Consider the following 18,877-nt stretch of genomic DNA (forward strand, 5'->3'; position numbering starts at 1 on the left):
TAATTTGTTATTTGGATCTCTATAAAATGCTGTTCAATGTGTAATGTTTCCACTGGCTAAGCTAGGCAGTACAGAACTCAATAACAGACCTTCACACCTTCTTGGAGTTAATAGCAAATGTGCCAATAGCAAAACTCCTCCTGACTTCAGTTTAATCAGAACCAGGCCCTGCAAGGAAGTTTTGCCTGATGTAATGTCCAGCAGCTGAGGCAGCAGGAGGCAGCATGCAACATCTACATAACCTGGCCTAGGTTCTACCTTAATCTAATGAGCTACTATAGCCCACTGTGCCCCTTTTACAGGAGGTTGTGATATAGGGGATAATTCTCTTCAGTAGACTTCTTTTTGTGCTCTATATACAATAAAAAAATGTAATTTTTAAATAATTCCTCTTTAGAGCTGCATATTAAACTACTAGAACACCTCACTGTGATACTATCTTCACTAGGCTTACTTGAATCCATGCTGCTTTTGCAATCACCCATTATACTTTTTCCAATCCCTATATTCTTACTCTTTACTAAAGAGCTAATTATTACAAAAGCTTCTTTCTTCAATATATGCTACATGAAGTGTAAATGAACCTTTTGGTGAGCTTTGGTTCTTAGTCAGAACTAGGTTATACAGATAATTTTTGTTACTTGTGCAACTAGCAATTACAAGCTTCAGAAAAGTCTGCTTAGCCTAATAATACTACAGGCCAAGACTGCTTCTAAAGATTTAAGATACATGTTATTGAGCCCCTTCCCGTATCCCTCATATCTTCCCAATTCTTCTTTCAATTCATATAAGCTGTACCTTAAAAGACTAAATGTTAAGTGAATACAGCATCACCATATCTTAACAAGAGTTGCATCTAAAACATGTAGTCTGGAAGTTTTAAGCATACGGCTCTTTGCCATATTTCTGTCACTGCTGAGAAAGACAGCCAGGCTGAATCTCAGCTATGTTTCCACCTAAATACCATCTTAGGGATCAATCTATCTCCTTAATGAAAATTAAAGGAGCTTTAGGGCTGCTCTGCTAGCCATTGTAGAGTCAAGAACTGTTCTCCTGGCCTGGCTCAGGTTTGTTAGAGATCAGTATCATTCACAGCATGCCATAAAAGCTGAGGAGAGGAAACAGTATTGGCTACCTAATTATGGCCAGCATAAAATCTCTTCCCTGGTTTGAGGGAGATGAAATGAAGCTGAGGATTTCAGCTAGGAATAATGGAAGGCAACACAGCCTAGTAGTACAATGATGATGTGTAATTTAAATAATCCAGATATTTGCATAAATGTCACATGAAGACAAAATGTGGAAAAATTGTGTCTTGCTATTATACACGTGCCTAAGAATTTATGAGTTGATACTTGACTTGGCACTGAACTGTTTCAGGAAGCAATTGACTAAGCTGCTGGCAGTGACCATAACATACAGTAATTAAGTTCCAAATCCTCACAAGGGGACCCAACCAAGGATATGACCAGGGAACTCAATTTCAAGAAAAGGTGATTAAAAGAAATAGAAAGTTAGTTATTAACAGCCTGAAGGAGAGGTTTAGGAAACTAAAGTTAATGAATTTGATACATAGACTATTTGAAAACATCTTTGGAGAAGCAGGAGTACATGTACATACTCCATGACACAAAAATAGAGCAAAAACCCATAAAGTAACAAAGCCTGCATGGTTAAACATTACAGTTCAGCCAAGGTAAATATGCTTGCTTTGAAAATGCAAATGCAAATGAAACCAAATGACCAGATCATGAACTCTAGGCAAAAGCAAGAAGGAGAAGAAGAGGAGGAAGGTGAAGGATACTAAACAATGTACCTGGTTTATGTTTGTAGGGTTGACTTTTTCAAGGTTTCTGTGGTAGATAGGCACCAAAATGCCATTGAATTTCAGCAGGAATTAAACCTCCTTTACAATTTCAGACATAGATTACTGTCTCATGAAAGACATAGGGGAAACTCTGTGATCATCTATGAAAATAATGCTAAGGTCAGCTCTAAGGAAGATAGGCTGAAAGCAGCACAAATAAACACAGATGACAACACTGTTAAAAACCTCCTGATTAGTATAATGTGGGAGAAGGGAAAGCACACCTGATGGAACTTCTGCATGTTACAATTTATACAAAGCCTTAACATCTAGGAAGTCTAGCCAGGAGGTTAACTGTCAGGCTCAGGATATGTACAAAACAAGGTGACGTTTCCTGAACAAAGAAGCCTTTTGTCTAAAATCAGAGAAAATAGGTGGAAGCAAAAAATCAAGTTGGGAGTAGAGCACAAGGTACCCTGGAGACACCATTTAGACAACTTTGCAATCATAGTGTGAGATATCATATGTATTAGATCAGAAGCTAGTTCAGAGTTAAGACAGGCAGAATAGGAATAAATGCTCAATTCTATGGAAGATGGCAGAGTAGTCCTGAGGACCAAACTGTAACGAGGCAGTAAAGAAAATGATTTTTGATTAGACAATAAAAGGAAGGGTTGCAAAGACACCTTCCAAAATACATGTTCTTTCCAAAAAAAACAGCCAAACAACAACAAAAGTAGTCTAAGTAATTGTGCAGTATAACTTCAGGTGTGCCATTGAAAAGATAAGGAACAGTGGGCCTGCTGAATTGGTTGCAACATCTCCGGAGAAGCTCTAGCTGTCATTGTGGCAAATCCTTTGTGCTTCAGCAGTATCTATCTACATTGGTAAGCCATACTAAAAAAGAATAATAAAAACATTTCAATATCTAATATTAACCAGTGATCTTTGTTTCCTCTGAACGGTTCAATCACATACAGTATGTTCACTGCATATAAGATACAGAACTGCTGGTCCTTTGAAAAATGAAATTAAAACCAGGAAAAACATCTATGTATGGAGAGGTTCAAAAGACTACAGCTACCAACAGTAAGCTGAAAAGAAAAGTAATAGGATCTGTAAAAAAAATCCAGCTGAGTGCTCTTTACTGTTCTGGCAAAAGCAGCTAATCAACTAAGGAAAGAAAATCAATGTAGAACTAATAAAAAGGGAAAAAATAGGTCAAATCTTGTGTCCGTATTCTAAGCAAAGATGGGCTTATCAGAGAGAGGCTTCATTTCCACTGTATACAAGGTTAGGAAACAGGAAGGCCATGCAAGCAGGCTGCCACAGAGCCAAATGCTACTGCAGTCCTTGCAGCATTAGTGGGGAGGCAAGACATGAGCATGAACTGCTTGCATGGTTAATGCAACCACAGCACCAATGTCTTTACATGTGTTAGTTTTCATGGAGGAGACTGTGATTTCCAGCAAGCCTTGTAAATTCCACCTAGACCCCTTTCATTCAGGCCTTCAATAGAAGACCAAAATATCTCCTTCTCATTAGCTCACAGAAGGTTGCTGACATGGGACATCAGATTGATGGCAGTTTCTTAGGAAAAACACTGCCAAAGTATCATCAGAAACAGTCCTGCAACTATCCTCATGTATAAGAATATAAGCTCCTTGGAAACTTGTATAATGTTAGACAGTGTTATAGGGTAACTATAAACTGTATCTTTCTGTTTGTGAATTTTTCACAAGCTGACTTTCTTAAATACAGCAGCATTCCTAATTTAATGTTACACTTATTCAAGCAAGACAGTAGACTGTTGAGTAGCAGCTGGAGAATAGTATTTCCTTCAGGCATTACTTATCAAATAACAACATTACATTTAATGTATCAAATTATTACAAATTATCAAATTATATTACAGTGATATTGTCTGTTTCTGCCTTATAGGATTTAGCATTTGTAAAGCTAAATAATGGGGTAGAGAAAGGCATAGGGGAAACTGAGGATACTGTAATTTGTAATTTGTGCATATTTATTTTTCTTCCTGTTTGAAAGCACAAGCATTGTTTATTTCTACTGGCATGCACACAAGATGAAAAGAAAACAGGAATTAATCAAAAATAAAATCTTTTCCCAACTGTAATAAATATTATACAGGTTAAGAAAAGGAATGAAAAAGGAAAAACACCCTTGATCTAGATTGCTGTCTTTTAGCATCAACCAATTCACTGAAAAATGAAAAGTTACATAGTTCTTACAGTCACCTTCATATGTCAGGCTCTTCGCTGCACCAAGTTTCTGTATACTGTATGAAGCAAGGAGCTCCACAGAGCAGGTTCTTGTTCCCCAATATCATGTGTGGCCCCAACAAACGTGGAAGCTGAGGTGTCCTGGGTCTGCCCTTACCTGTGCTAACTGGGATAAACATACATTCAAGCCTTGCTTCTTCCTTCCCCTGAACTACAAAGCCTAGGAAGGAAAAGGCAAGGATTTTAGTCCAAGACCTTCCATCCTGCTTTTGCTCCGGATTCTTTCCAATCTGAGTGGGTGTATGTGTGTGTCTGCATGTGCTTTCATATCTCTATGGTTAGAAAGAAGAAAGCTTGGAAAGAGGAGTGGACCTCGCTAAACAGTTGACATTACAGGCTATCTATGCCATCAGCAAGAAGGAAAATACAAAGTGGTTAATTCTGCAAGTATTATTTATATGACTAGCCATTTAATATAAGCAGGCCCAATTCCACAAAGTGTTGGCTGCAATCTGTTGTCCTGGATTTAAAACCAGACTGTTCCTATGTGGAAGGATTTAAATCACTGATTTAATTTTCACCAATAAATTCTCTAATGAAGGCAGAATAAAAATGTTCTCTCAGCTAATTTGCTAAGTTTTACTGATAATTGATCTGAATTCCACAGTTTTGTGTCCCCTTCAAAGTTAAGGGTCTCTCTAAAAAGACGAGAAGCTGCAGCTGCATATTATCTTCTTAAGTCATAATGTTGACTGCTCTCCAGTGAGCAGTTGCTCCTCCATACTATATTCTTCTAGGAAACTCAGTCCATTTTTCTTCCTTAATGTTGGCCAAGTTTCCATCAAATAATGAACTTCACTATCTATCTCCAATAGTTTCTCTTGAATTGTACTTTTACACATTGCATAATGGTATTATAGTTTTCTTCTAGCCTGTAATTCCACAAACAAGTTAAACTCCCCAAATTTTGTTAAACTTGAACAGTTCCTCAATCCAGTTCATTATGTGGCTTAATGTTGGCACAGTGGGGAAGCAGGAATGAACAGACTACCTGACTGGCAACAGTGTGGCCTGACTTAAAGTGTCTACGAACTAAGGCATCAGATAGCTTGTAGGTAAATTGCTGAACTGTGATTTACAACCTAAATTACATATTTTGGTATTGCAGTGTCTGAAAATCTTACCAGAATTCAACCACCTAGGAATCATGAGACAGTTCTCTGTCAGTTCTGAAAAAGACCTCATGTCTGACCATGGCCAAATACTTTGATCTCTCAGAACTGTTTTTTAACTGGTCACTGGCAATAGTAGACCTTGTCTTCCTCACGCTCATGTTGTAAGGATTACACTATTCGTGCTTCTGAAGCACTTACACAAGAAAGCAAACACGTGTGGTAGTCTTCAAAGCTTCTCAGCTCTTATATCATCTACAAGTTTTATCCTTTACCTGTCAAGAGCCATGTGTGTACTGTTAGCACTAATAACGTGAACCTCTGGTTTTAAATTAGCACCGCAAAGCTATTATCGCCCTCACTCACATACTAGGGCCTACCTAGGAATTGGTCCTGACACAACTGCACAGCATGGAAAGGGAGGAAATAAAGAATCTCCTTTCCCAGCTTCTTCCACTAGTAACAGGTCTTTAGACAGGAAAACAGTTAGGCCTAGCGGTTAGGGCAATCCACCAAGACATGACTGATCAGGAAACTGAGGCAAGATGCAAACAGAGTCCTAACAATGATCATGGTAGAAATTACAATATGAAGCAAAACAGGTCAAGGGCAGACAGCGAAGCCAAACTGTGGGGAAGAGACTTGAGCAGACATCCTTCTGTGTTCAAACTTGGGCTTAAATCCTATTCAGAAGTTTCAACTTCTATGTGACCATACAAGGTCTTCTCCCATGGCAGAGTGAAAGCAAAAGTAGCCACCTTGTTAAAGCTGGGATTGGGGTTTATAATAAGGGATACCATGATAGCAGTCTCAATATTTGTGAGTGTGAGCACTGTTACCAAGATACTTCTGTGAGACAGGATGAAGTAAGGAGAAGGCAAAGCCATGTTTCAGCTCAAGGAATGGAAAAAGATTTGCATCTTTTGAAAAATTATCAGAGGATATATTGTTTCCACTATTCCAGCTATTTTGTCTTCAAGGTTACCTGGTTCCCTTAATCAGGATGCAGTGCCACCAGACCTGTTACTACAGGCTGTGACTGAATGTTACATCTCAGCCTGGCATGACTGCAAGAAAATTTGGTGCAAAGACTGGCCTTCAACTTTTGGTACAAGTGAACCAAGAAGCTGAGGTAAGATGGAACAGGGAGCACAGAAAAGGGCTCTTCTTTTGATTCATTTCTCATTTCCTTCTCATTTTCATTTCCTTCTACCAAAATCCTCTCCATCCGTGACATTTCTCCTTAGAAGAGTTTTTCCTATTATGCTCAGTCATTTGTAGTTTGGACTACTTATTTCTTAAAAGAATATTGGAGTTCTCTATATTGGTAGAAGCTATAAATCACAGACTATTGCAATTGCCAGCTCAAAGTAGTTTTAGGTGCATGAGACATGAAGCTTGTTCTGCACATGACTGGCTGGAAATAAGACAATGCTTAAAAGAGAGACAAAGGGATAAAGAAGTTTCAGGATAGGCTGTTAATGCCACTCTTCTTCAACATGGCTTGTCTGTCTTCCACAATCCAATCAGTAAGCAGCAGATTTTGCTCAGAAGGAAAATCACATGTGCCACATCTAAAGATATATACAGTTCTTCCACAGAGCTTAACTGAGCATTTCTCAGAGACTAGTCAAACTAAAAGCATGTTTGTGGTAGCACATCAGCCCACTTTTGCACCTGGTTTCTTCATGCAAAGAAGTACGAATAACTTTCAACACTATGAAGTATATAGAAGTATTCCCTTATAAATTCAAACTATATGCGACTGAGCAAAACAAGGGCCAGTCCAAGCTCATATTGACAAATTACCTAGAAACAAAGTATACTTCAGAGACTTAGTGTGCCTATTCAGGTCAAATTAACCCTCAACCACAATAAAAATGTAATATTGAAAGAGCTTAGCAACTAGTAATCTCAAGGGTCATGAGCTGCTCATGTGTGCTTTTCCAATGATGGTAATCTTGTTTTTATCTTCTTGTCGGTTTTCCTTTAGTATACTGGGAGAGAATGGAGACCTCCCAGTTTTGTATCACTGCAAAAACAAACAAACAAACAAATTTCCCATCAATTAGGAGCCTGCAGAATATATGGTATATGGAAAACCACAGAAAAGTGCTTACAACACTTGCACATATGGGGCTACGATCACACGTAATGCAATTCAGTGACAGCCATGGAAATGGTCCCAGGATCAATTTTGCCCATGGAGTGTTGTATAATGCTAAGTATTATTATTATGCTAGTAAAAGCATAATGTGTAGAAGATATTGTTTCTTTATAAATAAGTGCTGATTTGGAAAATAAAACTGAAAACATCTGCTTATATAATGGCCTGATTCTCCTGTATCTTTCCGCAATCATGCACTCAAAAATTAGATTATGTCCAACGAGCATACCTATTTTAAACTATTATTGGTGTTATTCATAATCTGTAAAGGATATAGCTAATACATGAACGTAATCAGTTTTTTTATAAGAACCATGCCTTTATAAGAATCATGCCTCACAGTATTCCTCTGCAATGATTCCAAAATTTAAATAATCATCCAAGCTTAATTAATTAATTTTCCAAGAAAACTTGGAAAATTTCTAAGCAGAATTTCAGATCTCAACACTAAGCTACATAAACCATTCTGAATTCTGTTCATTTTGCCTCCTGTTAAATTCATAACTGCCTAAGCACGACTTATTTCATTCACAGGTCTTGTGCTGCCAAAGGAAGGAGAATGAATTAAAATTTTTCACAAACAGGGAATCAATACAATCAATTAAGGCAACAGGATTTACTCCTTGGTTTAAAACCTTATCTTAAAGGATTTATGATTCAGATCACAGTCTCATGAAAGCTGCTAGCAAAAATCCTGCAGATTTCAGGACTAGGTTCACACACTGGAAAATACAGTCATTATGTGTTAAATCCTTCTTGCTATTCTCACCTGATTCCACTGAATTCAGAAGTTGTTTCTACATAAAGAAGGAGAGAAAGGCTTGCATATACCCTGTCTCCAAGACATTCTATTACAATTACAAATATTCTGTGTTTGGGGTTTTGTTAACCAAAAAAATTTGCTAACAAGCCAATAAATAACTGAATAAACAGACAGCAAGAAGATCAAATAACTTCCTCAGTTCCAGGTAAGGTATCAGTGTAAACAAAGATCATTTCATTTGAGGGGAGCATGATTTGATCTTTCTTATTGTAAATGTCTAAGAATAAACTTCCACACTGAAAGCATACCACTTTCTCTCATGAAATACCAGAAAGGGGATGCACAGCGTGCATTTATCTGATTTCAGATCTGAGCACTCAGAAATCTCCAAGTCAAAGACTGTAAAGATTTGAGAGTACATAATAAAGCATAATGTTAACATTCTAACCTGAAGCCCCAGAACTGTAACTCTGTCCGATGAGACTCTTAGGCAGGCACCGTTTCACGTGAACGAAGGAAAACTTAATGGTTTAAACTGGACTGAGGGTGTCTGAAATGTTGGGGTTTTTTTTACATTATCTTTAAACACATTACAGCAAGTATTCCACTAGCTCTGAAAGAGAGTACAGAATGAATTAGTTTGCTTTTCATTACACAACATAAAGGAAAATCTTTTTTCCTGTACAGAACTGATTCTGGTCCTTCAGGCAACTGGGTTTTAATCTATTGTACTCAAAAACTGTAGGACAGACAATAATACAGTTTTTAATCTTCCTGCACATCTTGGAAACACTCTTAATATGATTTTCTGCTAATTGTCTTCTACTGAGAGCTTTCATGTGTTTTAGAGCTAATACGATCCTACATTTTAAAGAGGATGGATTATAGAAAATTATCTTCCTGGTCATACAACAAGCAGTGAAAAGAACTTTTTTATTTTTCCAGATACAGATTTATTTCAGAGCAGCAGCCTGAAAACAACTGTTCCCTTAAGGTCAGATTGTGCCTTTAGTCACACCACTTTTTGAGTAACTAAGAGGAAGAGACACTTTTAAGGCATAACTTACTCTCTGTTTCCCTTCGCTTAAAGAAGCAGTAAAAACATAGTAAAACTTATCATAAAACAGCACTGATGTCATCATATGTTTTGTTTTCTCCTGCTGTCTGTCCTGTCTTTTATAGACCCTAAGCTGATTGAGCCTGGCACTACACTATGCTATATGTTTATACAGAGGCCGGGTACAATGGGGCTCCATTTTTAGCTGCCCTTAGATGCTATTTTAACCTTGTTAGGAATAAATGTGTTGATAGCTGAGATGAGCAGTAATTTTGCTACTCCTCTCCCTCTCCATTTTCACCCTATACAGCAAAGATGAGGGAGAAAGTCCGAGATTCATCAGTTCATTTGTTCTTCCTCCTCCAACCCATACTCTTGGCATGAGGTAGAGGAATAAAGATGTGGAATAGTCCTCTTTTTTTACACCTGAATCAGGTTGAGGTAACCCACACATGGCTATAAGCGTGGATTTTACTGCTCTGTGTAAATGTGTATTGTAAAGTGCAGTCTAACCTTTGGTACCTTGTTCCATTTGCTGGCAAGAAACAATCTTTCATTGTTAAAAACATTATTAAAAATTTAACACAAGCGGTGGCCAAAGGGCAAAGTAACACTATTTATGCACAGTAAAAGTAGTTGCTGAGAATGATTCCTGGAGAAGGTTGCACAAATATCCCCTTCCAATTTCTGGCCGAAAGGTAAGAAAGCCTTTTGTGTTTCTTCTTATTTTCATGGAACAAAGAGAAGAGTACGGGTATTGTACCAGTATGTACAGTATGCTGCTTTTCTTTTGTTTAAAAAGACACGCTATGATATCCACCTTTGGCAACTATTTTTTGTTTTCTCCCGCTTTCCTGACTGATTGCAAGCACAGATGTTTCAGTGAAAATGATAACACTTAAGTATTCTGATTTCTTAGTCAAGAAAGGCGGAAAACAAGTCTTTGCTTAACTTCAGATAGAAATAAAAATAACAACTCAGCCTCTGAGTCACATGAACAATGCTTTTCTCCAAAGTAAATTAGTTTGAGAAGGTGTTCCAGAGGTTACACAAGCTGAGAAGTCTAACCTGTTTCACCATGAATCTATGTATCCTAACCATGTGTAAAGGCCCCAGCTGTCTAGTAAGAAATAACAGATCGTTGCACTAAGAGACACAGGTATTGCTTAATCAATACAGGATATTGCTTAATTCCTGTCAAAACAGTTATGGTATCAAAGGTGAAGCGTCTACGGAAGTCACTGAAGAAGTAGTTCTCTTCCAAACTTTGAAAAATAGCACTCTCTTAAAGTCGTACTTTACAGAGATCATTACACTGATAGTCTGAAGCTGTTTTGCAAATATCTGGGCCAATGGAATAAAACAAAATCTTTAAAACCTTCAGTCTGAAAGCCAAACTACTGCTTCAGTCAACAATTACGCATATCTAGATAGTTATCTCAGATAGATCTGTTCAAATCCAAAATTGCTAAATTGGCTTCCATAGAACTGCTCAGGATTTATAATAGTGTAACAGAGTATATAATCTGGGCCTAGTTCGTTGTGCTCTTAATGCACTTAGTTAAACTAGGCACTTCTAGTTTTATATTACTACTTTTTCACTTGTTTTTTCTTCTCCACAAAGGGTCAAGAACTTAAAATCTTTATCATTTGCTTTGTAAATTCATTTCTAGCTTCCTAAGAAAAAAATCTTACTAGATTTGCTCCACTAGCAGGTCTGCCTGCTTATTTTGCATTTAGTATTGCATGAGAGTATAAATTCCCCCAAAGTGCTTGTACCTAGCCAAAATAGGCATCTATCACTGTTTGTGTTAAGTAACTATTATCTACCAGTCCAGTGAAAATCAAGGCCAATATTTGTTCAGAATATGTTGATTTCAAACTAGAGTGCAAACTAACGCTAACTCTAAAAGTCAAGAAAACAGTTTTCCTGTTCCCCTGATCAAAGTGACTCTTCTCAGCAAAAACAATTAGGTGGGGCAATCCCTGGATATGGAAAATCTTCCATTCTGGAGTCTTAGATGTGCTGCTCCATAAATGTTTATAGTGGTCACAAGCACTTATTTTACTACTGCTCATGGAAAATATTTGATTTGGACAATTCGAGATGGATTTGATATAGCAGCTCTTTATGCATATAGCAGAATGGAGTGAGACTCATCTGCCAAACAGACTGCCCTGCACTTTTTGTGCAACACAGAAGATGATTTTGTCCAATGCAGAAGATGATGAATCTTTCCAGCCAGTACACCTGTGTGCAGCTGACTCCAGATACAACAGTGACTACTATGCTGCAATTTTCTACCAGAAGAATTAAACTGCATGAGGATCTACTTGCCAAATTATATATTCATGCTATATTTAAAGTGTATTTTAAGTCAATTGCTTTTGCTACAGATTTCTTGCACCATTATTTCTTAGGATCAGAGTTTAGCTGAAAGTTGTTTAGATGCAAGAGGCAGAATAACAGCGGCTTGCTTATCTTGAGATGATATTCTTCAACTGTGCCAGCATTTTGTTTGTACAGCTGCCATGCTGCTTTTGAAGTAAGTGAAGAATGAAATCCCTTTGTGACTGATTAAGGCAATTGACTTGGATCTCTAGGTCAAGAATATTTCTCCTTGAACTGAAATGAAGCAGAGAATTCTGGGGTTTCTGCAGAGTTCCTTAGTCTGTTCCCACATACCACCAAGACCGCTTGCGAAGAGATCCTTGATAAATAAGGAGACAGCCGACCCAGCTAGATACCCAAGCACACCGCTTGACATAGTTCTATCAACATTTCTTCATCGCCACATGCTGGATCAGTCCTGAGGAACAGCACTGAGCAGAGCTGTTTCATAATGAACAAATTACTTCCTGTCTCAGGGTAACACTGCAGTAGCCTGAAGGTCCTACTGCCCATATAACCCATACTCAGGTAAACCCGAGGCAGAGGTTATTCCTTCGCTTTCACTTTGGTTGGTGAGTCTTCCCCATTCAAGTGTATCTCCTGTATTGACAGGATCTGTCTGAAATCTGCCTCCAAAGCCAGTATGAGTGGCTTTATATCAGCTTTGTTTTGATAGATTGATTGATTACAAAATAGTTAACAACAGAGACCTAGATCTCACCCACCACTCTTAAAGCTGGTACCTGAACAACCCTATGACCTAGATCAGTGGTGTAAGTCCGCATGTTTTTTATGCTTAATTCAGCAGTATGTGCTCCAATACTTTTTATATTCTCTTCCATAAAGCAGTTCTATCCCAGCAATCCGGCGCTCATGAATAATACTACAATACTAAATTCCAGATAAAAAGGAAGTAGAGTTTCAGGCTCCCAAGGGATTATCATAAATATACAAGGCAAAAATAATTCAAAGAACTTGGAAGAAAATCTTGACAGTTTCTTTAAAACTGATATAGCACACAGCAAATGAAATAAAAGATGCATAACTGAAGTCACCAAACACCAGGGTTGGTATCTGTCAAAGCTAGTGTTGCAGCCCAAGGACTGAGGGATACTTCAAACCACTCCTTGGTAAGTGTAAGCAATGAAGCAATGGATAGTGAAGTAAAATGAAGAATGGCTGCTGGAGGGCAGGAGAAATGGGTCCTAGTATTTCGGTTGCCTAGGAACCCAAGCTGACACCCTGTGAACAGCTGAAAGTTTTCAGATTGCATTATCACTTTGCTTGTGTCTCAAAAATTGTAATTCATTGGGCTATGAAAGAACATAGCTAAGAATCTTACGTAATCTTCAGTTTTCAGACATGTAAAACTATTTCAAGAACAAATTACCATATGCTTACTCCAAATTTACCTAAATTGTTATTATTTACCATGGAAATATTTCTAGTGGCTATTTCTCCCCATCTATAGCTATTAGTCAAGGTGACAGGAAGTGTTGAAACCGCAGATCTTGTTAGAACACTAATATTATTAAAACAGAAGTTAATAATTCTGCAAGTTAACCTTATGACCAATTAATCACACAATGTGATGAGTGCTGGAGGCATTTTATTCCAGATGCATATCCTAATTTACCTGAACTAAAGCACACCTCAGCAAGACAGCTTTTTGGTTGAAATATAAAGCAATAAAATGCTGAGCTAAAAGAATTTCTTTTTTGAAATACCAGGAGTTCAGGCTCTGATTTAAAACCTTGTGCATTTAGCAGGTCTTATGCAATGCAGCATCACTCTTACCTCCATGGGAAAGGCTTTAAAATTAACCGTGTGTTCAGAACCACGCTGGTTTTCTCTCCCCCAGTGAAATCGAACATCATGTAGTTCAAATTCATGTCCTCGAGGTAATGGCCCGCCTATTAACACTGGAAAAGAACACAAATGGTAACAAACTTAACTTTCCAAGCAGACAAGTCACTGAATATATTTTTCAAATACAGTGGGGAGATTGTTGCAAGGTTCTTTACTATGAGATGTATTAGAGAGGAGAAGAGTAAAAGTTGACAGACTTGATAGCTTTACTCTTTGAGTACTGTCTAGCTACGGAATCCAAATTCATGCAGTTACATGCAACTGTGAAAATACTGTTATGCTGTATTCTTAGCTTTATGAGGCAGAACAGCTGGTCATAACACAAAATAAAAGCATTGTAAAGGTGTAAAGGTACACCTTTATCAGTCAGAGGAGTGAATAAGTTCAAAACTCTTATCGAGACAGTAGCTCTGTGTTCTAAACAGATGGTGAAGAGGTTCTGAGTTAAACTGATAACTACCACCAACCTGTCCAAATGCTTAATCTCTATCACCTGTACTCACTATGAGTCACGGAAACTGATAGAAACTTTTGGTTGCTAATATTTTGCTCGGTAAAGATGTTCAGTCATATACCACCTGTCAGGCTTCTGAAATACAGAGTACCTTCATATGCAAACATAATCAAGCCTATTATGTAGTAGCAACAACATATCTTACTTACAATCAGCTTCTGGGCTGCCATGCTGTTTTTTACTGCTGTTTCTTTAAACATTGAGAAAGTCCTAAGAGCATCTGTCCACAACTGCAAGACTAAGAAACCAATCTATATAATAACCCTTTTGCATAAATATAGCTTTTCACCATAAGAATAAGTAGTGAAAACAACAATTGTACTTACATGAGTCCCAATGTACTTATTAATTAATCAGTGGAAACATTTTGTCCAGGAATTTGTGAATCTGCTTCAGACTAAATAATATTCTGCAAGCTGCAGGTAACTTCTTGCTGAAATCACTGAGTACTGGGCTTCCGTCCCAGGCTAGATTTTATTTAATGGCAATCATAGCCTTCCTTGGAATCCATTAAATTCTAATTTCCATTTCATAGACTTTGAATAAACCTTTTATAATCTCTGATAGTCAATAAGGATTATTTAATTGCATAATGTACAGCTTTAGGGAATGACAGTTCCATAATATAAAGTCATTTGGACATACACACTATATATCTTTAGTTGGGAGCACAAGTCATACTACTAAAACATAATTCGGGAATTGAATCATACTGCAACTGTACAAATACAAAAACAAGAGTAGAGAGCTATAAAAAAAACCAGAAGAAAACTGTCAATTAAGGTTTTCACAATCAGTTACACAGGAGAAAAAAGTGAAATATTCAGACTAATCCTCTCTTAACGATATGCCATAACTAACAACCATTAGGGCTTCTAAAGTGAATCATCCTAAATGTAGTTATAGATTCAAATTTGTATCTTAAACTTGCGTTCTTTGCTCATTCTACCTATAGCTATATCCTATAGTGCAAATTTGCAAATCTGGTGAACATGAGGGAAAACAACCAGTTAAAGTATTTGGGGAAACCCGGAAGAATAAAGGGAAACATGGTATTTTATTAATGCTATTTTTTAGGAAAACAGAGCATTTTCTCTGATTTAAATTATTGGTTCTAGTGTATGTGCAACTAGAAAAAATGTTCTCTCTATGATGTAGTTTTGGATCTGCAGGAGTTTCCAAGAGTTTATTTCTGAGGCTCATTTTACAACACTGATCCCATGATAAAAGTATTTCTATGCATGGAGCATGTTTATCTTTGTTTTGTCCTTCATCAAATTTTGATCCTTGTCAATGCATGAAATATTTAACTTTTCTTTGCCTTTCAGCAATTTTTGATCCTTATTAGAAAATAATTCTGAAAACATCATCCACTGTGCAATCCACCATTGGCTTAAGAGAAGTCTCTGTATTCTCTGAAACATTTTTCAGTATACGGTTCCATTACACATTTGGTCATGCTTCTTCCAGCTAATGCATAACGTATGTACGATGATCAAAATGGAAGCAGCCTGTAAAAATGTTTACAACAAGCAAGATTTGGGAATTCCAGATGGACCTGAATTAAAGGACAAAATCCTGAATTAAAGGACAAAATCAATCATCACTAATGACAAACTTATTTTTAGTATGTATCATCTTAATCATTTTACTTTTTTCTACCAGGAGGTTTTACTTTGGCTGTTAAAATTACAGTAGAAGGGAACCTCTTACACATTAATTGCACAGAGTTTCAAAAGCACTTAGTGCTCAACAGTTCCTATTAAAATAATCTGGCTAAATGGACTTGCCATCGGAGATCCCCTGTGAGGAAGAGAAGCTGCTTGAGTTTCTGCAGTTGCTGAAAATTGGCCAGTATACTAGGTCAAACGCAGCTTATTAACTCTTTTCTCCTCTAGGAAGGGATAACAAATTTTGTCCCCACCTCCCAGAAAAGGAAAAATTATCCCCAGTCCATAAATGGAGAACGGGAAATTATGTGATATGAAATCCAAGGAAAAGTTGAAACTAAACTGAGATTTCCTAAATCCTAGTGCCGTACCTCAATCACAAACTTTTATTCTATTTCACATTGTTTCTTATATTTCAACACTCACAAGTCTGGCATCACACTGTATTCAAGTTTAAAAAGAAGCACTTTCCTTCCTCTATACCTCCAGTGCTTTTGCACATGCATGTAGGTGTGTTGGTCTATTTTTATTTCTGTATTATTGCTATTAAGTTACAAACTTCCTCTGGAAAAGGTAGGGCTGAATGATTAGCATCTTGGCATGCAAGTGATGATATTTGTGGTCACTTTTACTTCCTCTGCAAGAAAATTCAAGAACCTTTCAGATCTTGCAGAGAAAACCTTGTTCCCTGGGAATACAGCTCTGCTTCCGAGGAAGGCAGTAAAACTGACTGGAAGTATGAAATTGCTACTTCATTGGAAATCTGCAAAATTCTGCAGAAAGAAATGTTCTGTTTTGCAATAAAATACACAGCCTAGCATGGGAGGGAAACTATAAAGGAAAACATCATTATTAAAATAACTGAAACCTTTCTGTTTTAAAAAATTCTGTGTAAAACTGAATTGACTCCCTCGCTCCCAAGACTACTGGTATCTCAGAAGGAAACAAAAAGTTGGAATCGTTTGGGCAATCCTTAGCTGTTTAATTGCCCCATAAAGGCTGTTACTAGCTAATGTAGGTTAGAATAACTTGGACACCCTTCCAAACACATGGGAAGAAGTACCACAGTGTTTAGAAAATACAAAGGATTTTTTCTCCCTACTTTCTTGACAATCGTCTCCTTCATACAGAATAGGTTAGATTAAAGGTCTGAGTCAAGAGATCCTGCCACTTCATTTGAGTTGGAGCTGCTTCTTTTATTGGCTTCTAGTTTTTCTTTGATGAATGCTACCGAAAAGCTCTTTAAGAAGTGAGGACCATTTTGCAACCTGTTCTTTATCTACACTGTAACTGCCTGTAACTGGAGTATCTATCTTAAACAAATTGCTGAAGCCTATAGTTATTAATCAGAGCCCACGCGACTGAATGGAGAACTTGCATGCTCTTTGGAGCAGCCAGCTATACAAAGCGGCATCACGCTGTCTCCGTGGCAAGCTGGACTGCTTCTGAATGCAGACAGCTGTTAATGCCAGTGAATTAGATGACACCACCACAAAATAAAACTCTGAACCTGCTCTGAAGCAACCTGACAGGCCATGAGTTTGGAGCTGAAACTTGCAGCCCCTTTTCCGGCCCAAGACTGGAGCAGAAGCACTCCCGCAGGCTACATTAACACCGAAGCAGCGTGACCACTGGCTGCTGGAAGCAGTTGTTGGTCCTATACTGGATTACACACATGCGACAAGTTTTTAAGGCAATATAAGCTCTGGCGTTCATTTTGGCTTCACGGGGAACGCGTAAGCGGCGTCTCAGCGTACCTGACTTGGACTTCAGGACGATCTCAATTGAATGCCCGTCGTTGATCACCTCGCAGTCGCGACACACCACGTAGCTGGGCGACAGACGCACCTCTAGGAGCGAGGGGTCGTACTTCGCTTCTCTCGAGTTCAGGTTAATAGGCGACTGGTACTCCCCGTTGGCGTCCGGGAAGATCAGCCCCCACTCGACCCCTAACGCCAGAGGAAGAGCCGTGAGGCGGCCGGCGGCACCGCGCTCCCCCCGCCGCCCCGGGCAGCGCAGCGCTTCGGCGCGGCCGCCGGCGCGACCTTCCCCTCCGCCTCGCGTCCGCAGCCCCCTTCCCGCGCCCGCCCCGCTCCGCGGCGGGGAAGGCTCCTGCGGGGCGGGGGCCGCTGCCCGCTGCCCGCCGCCTCCTCACCTTCCTCGTAGCCCCACTCCGGGGCGTCCTCCCGGCGCGGGCAGGGCTCGGCGCCCTCGATGCGGCTCCCGTGAGCCATGGGCGGCCGTGCGCGGGGCGGCCGTGCGCGGGGCGGCCGGGCCGGGCCGGGCCGGGCCGTGCTGGGCCGTGCTGTGCGAGCGTGTGTGTGCGCGCGAGGGGGCGAGGCTGACCGGCCTCGGCGCTGCCTCCGCCCTCCCGCCAGCGCGGGTGGGTGCCGCGCGGAGCGGCCGCCGGGGGCCGCCGCGTGGCGGGGCGAGGCGGCGGCGGGGACGCGTCGTGGCCGCTGGCGGCTCGGGGTGGCGGGGGGCGGCCGCGGCGCAGAGCAGGGAGGGGGCTGCGGGCGGCGCCCGCCGCAGCTGCGCTGCCCCCGGCCCGCACGGCGGAGGGTCCCCCCAGCTCCCCGCTGCGGGCCGGGGCTGCCCCGGGGGAGCTGCGCCTCCGCGCCAGCCCGCGGGGGGCCAGCGCCTGCGGGAGGGCGGCTGGCGGCGACCAGTTTCCAGCCCTCGCAGCGAGGCCCCGCGGGAGGGTTGGGACCCCTGGCCCTCGCGGCGACCCCCTCGCGCAGGCCGCAGCCGGGCCGGTGGCTTCGGCCCCTCCTGCAGCCTGAGCGGCCGCAGGAAAGCCTGTCCCCAGCAAGAGAGTCTCTCCCCGCCGTTTCCAGGGCACGGGAGGGCTCCCCGGGCCCCTCCGCCAGCCACAGCGTAGGGAGCTAGGGAGGTTTGCTCTGTCCCGGGCAGAAAGGGCAGGAGGGGCCTCTGCTGTAGGTCTCTCCCCTGGGCAGCGACCCGAGGGCACTGGGAGCCCGGCGCCGATGGCTGCAAACCCCCAGGGCAACACAGAAAGGCAGTGGAGGCAGCCAGAGCTGCTGCTGCTGCTGCACTGAGTGGAAGTGCCCTTTACTCGTCATCCTTGCTCACGTCAAGGTAGCGGCGAGACCTCCCTGCCTTCCCGTGTCCAGAGAGGATAAAATAATGCCCTGATCCTGTGCTGTGCCTTCACAAGCTTTGATCTGGGCCTGGGCCTTGTCGTGCCCCAGTGTTCGCACAC

At 40.5% G+C, this 18,877-nt stretch overlaps 1 protein-coding gene across 2 annotated transcripts in view; it reads right to left on the minus strand.

The window, feature by feature from the left end:
* Positions 1-17,943, minus strand: part of CA8 (carbonic anhydrase 8) — a 52,420-nt gene extending 34,477 nt beyond the window's left edge. For both annotated transcript variants that reach the window (XR_010883292.1, XM_067290488.1), the window contains exons 1-3: positions 17,810-17,943; positions 17,412-17,603; positions 13,399-13,523 (exon numbers count right to left, since the gene is read on the minus strand). Coding sequence is in view for 1 of the 2 variants with exons in the window: in XM_067290488.1 (XP_067146589.1) it covers positions 13,399-13,523; positions 17,412-17,603; positions 17,810-17,888 (396 nt within the window). In the remaining variant the exon portion in view is untranslated. The remainder of the gene's footprint in view (positions 1-13,398; positions 13,524-17,411; positions 17,604-17,809) is intronic.
* Positions 17,944-18,877: the final 934 nt, after the last annotated feature.

This window comes from Apteryx mantelli, chromosome 2 (genome assembly GCF_036417845.1).
Source record: "Apteryx mantelli isolate bAptMan1 chromosome 2, bAptMan1.hap1, whole genome shotgun sequence".
NCBI classification, from domain to species: Eukaryota; Metazoa; Chordata; class Aves; order Apterygiformes; family Apterygidae; genus Apteryx; species Apteryx mantelli.